General features: G+C 66.9%; 1 protein-coding gene across 3 annotated transcripts in view; it reads right to left on the bottom strand.

The window, feature by feature from the left end:
* The window catches only part of PDE4C (phosphodiesterase 4C), a 12,361-nt gene extending 7,325 nt beyond the window's left edge, over nt 1–5,036 (bottom strand). For 2 of the 3 annotated variants that reach the window (XM_025210263.1, XM_025210265.1), the window contains exons 1-6: nt 4,035–5,036; nt 3,623–3,814; nt 3,388–3,424; nt 2,962–3,035; nt 2,699–2,748; nt 432–544 (exon numbers count right to left, since the gene is read on the bottom strand). In XM_025210263.1, coding sequence (XP_025066048.1) covers nt 432–544; nt 2,699–2,748; nt 2,962–3,035; nt 3,388–3,424; nt 3,623–3,814; nt 4,035–4,087 — 519 coding nt within the window. In that variant the 5' untranslated portion in view covers nt 4,088–5,036. Of the gene's footprint in view, nt 1–431; nt 545–2,698; nt 2,749–2,961; nt 3,036–3,387; nt 3,425–3,622; nt 3,815–3,916 lie in introns of all 3 variants that reach the window. The other variant, XM_014522370.2, reaches the window with a different exon arrangement.
* Nucleotides 5,037–5,042: the final 6 nt, after the last annotated feature.

Here is a 5,042-nt window from a genome sequence, read left to right as displayed (position 1 = left end):
GGAGACGGAGCAGCCTTAACCCTTCCCGCGCTGCAGGCCGAGCTCCCCCTTTGTCTCCCGCCCGCCGGGGCGGCGCAGGGGCTACTCGGCCCAGCCCGGCACCCCTTGTCTCCCCACTGCACCCAGTGCCCAGGGGCATGCCCCGCAGCACGGAGCCCCCCAGCCTGCAGCCTAGGCCGGCTTAAAACATTCCTAGGAGCCCCATGCGTGCCTCAGTTTCCCCACTGTGGCTGTTACAGGCTGGAGCGTGAGACTAGGGCATCTGCCCAGAAATCTGGGTCGTGCCAGGGCCCGGCGGGAACCGCGTGGGGTCACGCACGTGCAGAGGGACCCCACGCATGACACTGGGAGGCGGGAGCTGAAGCCACTCCGGAGCGCCCATGTGGGGCTGGATGCGCAAGGCTGGGGCCGAGGCCATGGGTGCTGCTCACCTTGTTGGAGGCCATCTCGCCGACCGAATGCCGGGTCTGCAGGGTCTCCAGCTGGTCCAAGCACCAGTCCAGCTCCTCCAGCGTCTCCACAGCCAGCTTCTGGTAGGCATCCTCTGTGGGTGGAAGGAGCAGGCAGCTTGGAGGACTCTGGTAGCCCATGGCACCGTGGCCAGGCCCTGTGCACCGTGGCGCACGTTGCCCCACATGCTTTGTCCTGGTATGCTGGAGTTCACCAGCAGCTGCAGGCCACGGCCCCAAGGCCCTCACTTACCCGCTGTGGGGTGCATGTGGCTGGGAGAGGCTGGACTCACCAGGTGGGCAGGGGACACGGGCTCACTGATCAGAGCCCAACAGCAAATACTGGGTGCAATCACAGCCGCTTGTTGTGCTGCTGTGGTGATGTGGCCAGGGGCATGGGAAAGCACAGGACAAGCACCAGGGCAGGACCCAGCTGGGCGCTGGCATTGCATTCCTACAGGCATCGCATACAGCCTGGGGCCATGGGGAGGGCACAAGGGTGAGACAGGGATCCTGGTGAGACAGGCTCCCTGGGACCAGCCCTGCCCACAGGGCCCTGGCTTCAGCCTCCAGCCCTGCGCTGTGCTCCCAGCAGGCCTCGCACCAGGCCGCCTTATCTCTGCTGGCACATTTGCTGCTGGCCCCGGCAGCTGCAGATACTGAGACAAGGGGTGCGACGGCAGGTGCCTGGACAACAAGTGCTGCTGCCCCGCGCCTCCCCGAGGGTGCCCCCAGCCTGGGCAGAGGTAGCTGAGCAGGGGCTGCCTGGACGAAGGGCAGGCAAAGGGCCTCACGCATGGAGTACTCAGGTGCTGGGAAAGCCAGGTGCACTCCAGGTTGGGAGGAAAAGCAAGGACACTGCTCAGAGGAGCAGGGCCTTGACTGCAAGGCAGCCAGCCTGGGGCCAGGGGAGGCAGCAGGCAGGAGCCCAGCCCGAGGCCTCTGACCTTTGTCAAGCTCCCAGTGCCTGCGAGCAGCCTGGACCATGCAATGCTAGCGAGCGGCTGCCCAGAGCCACAGCCACAGCCGCAGCCGTGTGAGGCTGGGAGCAGCGACCCCTGACACCGCATCCTGGGAGCAGGGCAGGGACCTTGTGGGACCCGTGCACAGCTGAAAGGGTGCCAGACACAGCCCCGTGACAATGCCTCGCCTCAGGACTCTGCCCAGCCCGGAGCCCCTGCTCAAGCAGAATCCCAGGACTCAGCATCTACCTGCTATGAAGAGCCGTGCGCAGCAACCTCCCATCCCACCTGCTGGAGAGCGAGCAGCTCTGGGAGCCACCCCAGCCCCAGTCCCCGTATCACAGCATCCTAGAGCAGTGGGGCTGGCAGGGACCTCCTGAAGTCATGTTGGCCAGCCCTGCCTGAGGCAGGATCATCCTGGACGCACCCTGCTTCTGCGGCCCCAGGCCAAGGGGCTCAGGGTGCTGCATGCCCCAGGTTGCCCAGCTGGCCGCACAGCTCCATGGGTGCAGCCAGGCCCCAGGGCTGGCTGTGCTGCACAGGGCCCTGCGCCTGTGCCGGACCAGCTGAGGCAGCAGAAGCAGGGACAGGGCCCATCCTGCAGCCCAGCTGGATGCTGCTGGGATCCCGCCCGAGCAGGGCGGTAGGCTGGAGACACGGGCCGAGTGTTTTATTAATGGAACATTTGACGTCAATAGGAGACTTTCCATCCGCGCTGCGGCAGAGCAGCGAGGGTCTGGGCGCAGGCAAAACCCGGCACGGATCGGGGAGGCCTGCGCCAATGCCAGGCCACATCCAGGCTAGGACAGAGCAGGGTGCATTCACACCCAGGGCTGCAGCTTCCTGGGGAGTGCCAGGGTGTGATGGGACCCAGTGTCAGGCAGTGGCGTGGCCTGGGACACAAGCAACCAGGATCCATCCCCAGCGCAGAGCATGGCAGGGGCTGCATGAGCAGTGGGACACAGTGGGGAGGCCACGCCGGGCCCTGGGATGGGTGAGGGCCAGGCTGGGAGGGAGTGAGGTGCTCACGGTGGGCTCATGGTGCATGGTCTTGGCTGGGGAGGGGGCATGGGGTGAGGATGGAGGCTGAGGCGGGTGGCTCTCTGGGTAGCCCAGGTCCTGGCTCCAAGAGGCTGCCACGTGGCTGGAGCAGGCCTGGCTGAGGAGAGGGGAACTGAGGACAGGGAGAGCTACAGAGGGCTGGACAGGGTCTGCCCTTCCCCAACCAGCTGGGCAGGGCAGGGTGGTCAGGGAGGGCCCCGGGCCCATTGCCGCAGGGGCACTCACCGGAGAGGCTGGGCTTGCAGGTGGGTGCTGGGTTGTTGCTGGTCGTCCTCCTGCAGAACACATGGAGCAGGTGTGCTGAGAGCCCATGGCATTGATGCTTCCCCAGTCCACCCCCACATGGGACCCAGACCCCATCCCCATCCCTGGCCCCCACCAGTTGGCTGCTTTGGTAGCCTGTGTGTAATGGGAGCTTCCCCACCAGGCCACAGCCCCCAGGAAGGGCCCAGTTTCTCATGAGCCTTGCGCCCAGTGCACACACTCACTTGTTGGTGACGCGGTCCTGCAGGTGTGTCAGTGCGGCCACATTGCTCCTGACAGTGCGCAGGCTGGCCAAGACCTGGGGGAGACCAAACCAGGCACCTGAGGGCATGCAGGGCAGGGCAGGAGCGGCTGGAAGCAGGTGCCTGCAGCCCCATGTCTGGGAAGCCCTGCGGTGGGGCCCGTTGGGGGTGAGGAGGAGCTTGGCATGGCCCAGCCGGGCGTTCAGACCCAGCTACCCCGGAGCTGCCCAGGCTTCACCCAGAGCTGATGGGAGGAGGCAGCAGCCCCTTCCCAGGAGCTGGGGACTGGGGGCCAGGCCAGCCTGGAGGATGCAGGCAGGCCCCACACAGAGGCCCGGGGACCCTGCTGGTCCCACCTGGCAGGAGATGCCTGGGGAGGGAGACACGTGCATGCTCCAGGGCTCCTACCTGTGCGAAGGGTGTGACGATCATGTCTTCTCCATGCCTGCAGGGACAAGGCAACACGTCGGCCCTGGGGTCTGGGGAAGGGCCTGGTGCCAAGGAGGTCTGGAGCCCATCGGCATTGGTCCAGAGCTCAGTGCCCAGCCTCAGGGGCGCAGGCTGCCCCTGGCCCTGGCCTGTTCCACACACACTACAAGCCCTGCACTCCCCAGCCCCAGTCCTGGTACCCCAGGGTGCTCACAGGTCGCTGGCGATGGAGGAGTTGCGGGACATGCTCTTGGGGGAGAGGTCATAGTCGCTGTCAGAGCGGTACAGGAAGGACTCGCGCCGCTGGCTGTGCGGGAAAGGGCCCTGCAGCACGAGTCCCGCGCTGGGGCTGGCCTGGGGGTCCAGTGGGCTCCGTGCGGATGCCAGGCCATTCTCGATGTCGAAGCTGCAGAGGGAGAGATGGGCTCAGAGCAGCTGGCAGGTGCCCCCCCCTGCCCCCCCCACCCTGCCCCTGCCCCTGCACCAGACCCAGCCACACTGCACCCACCTGCACACTGGCACCCGCCCTGGCCCGGGATGGGACTTGCCTGGTGCCACAGCAGGGAGGGAATCGTATCCTGGGGACAGGGCCCCAGGGCTGAGAGGGGTCAGTGGAGAGCAGCTACCTGAGCTCCTGCCCTTCCCCTGGCTCCAAGTGTGGTGGGTGCCAGTCTTGCATGGTCCCCACCACGGGGCAGTGGTCACCTGCTAGCCGGCTAAAAATAGCCCGTCTCCATCAGACAGCTATTCTTAGCCTGGTGGAGAGGACAACCCCAGGTCTGGCCCAGGGAATGGAGGAAGCTGGGCAGGCCCCAGGCCCTGCCTGCCCTCCCTGTCCCCCTGCTCCAGCCACAGGCATCTCTGCAGACATGCCTTGGGCTGGAGCAGCCTTGTGTGCTCAAACCTCCCCAGCACCAGTGCCGTCCCCCACCCCCTGCACCCAGGGCCATCCCTGTCACAGCTGGCTGGGACCAGCAACACCAGCCACAGCTACCTGCAGCCAACCACTGGGGGCCTGGGCAGGGACTGCCGTGCTCTGTGGGGTGCCAGGTCATGGGCACCAGTACCGAGTGACTGCTTGGGTCAAGGTTGGTGTAGACCCTGACACCCTCTACCCCCTTCAGGGCCTGGAGGTGCCAGCTGGGCCCCTGGGTATGGGCACTGCCCCCCACGGGGGCTGCATGCAAGGCTCTCCCGGGTGCCTGCTCCCCACCGGGATGGCTTTTGGAGCCTTCCCCGCAACCTCCATGCCCATGGCTCCATGCTGCCCACCCCACCGGGAGGTCACGAGGGGTGGGGAGGGCACATGCAGCTCCTGGGAAGTTTCCGGTGAACTCCCTTCTTGCAGGACCTGCCACTGCCCTGGCTGTGCAGGAGCCCCGGGACCCCACCTCTGCCACAGCTGCCCTGGCCTGGGCGTGGGTTTCAGGGCCATCCCCTCCTTGGGGGCAGGAGGCTCTGGCCCATCGGCAGCCCCGAGCCCCCTGCCCCCAGGCGCCTCTCGGCAGCGGGAGCGCAGTGGGCCGTGCCTCCGTGCGGGCTGGCAGCCGGTTCCTCGGGGCGCACCCCGCGCACAGGCTCCGTGGCCCGTGGGCCAAGCCCGGGGCAGTCTGTTCCCAGCTCCCTGCGGCAGG

This window comes from Alligator sinensis, unplaced genomic scaffold (assembly GCF_000455745.1).
Source record: "Alligator sinensis unplaced genomic scaffold, ASM45574v1 scaffold1354_1, whole genome shotgun sequence".
Lineage (NCBI taxonomy): Eukaryota > Metazoa > Chordata > Crocodylia > Alligatoridae > Alligator > Alligator sinensis.
Note: the sequence above shows the minus strand (reverse complement) of the source record. Positions and strands in the feature narration are given on the sequence as shown.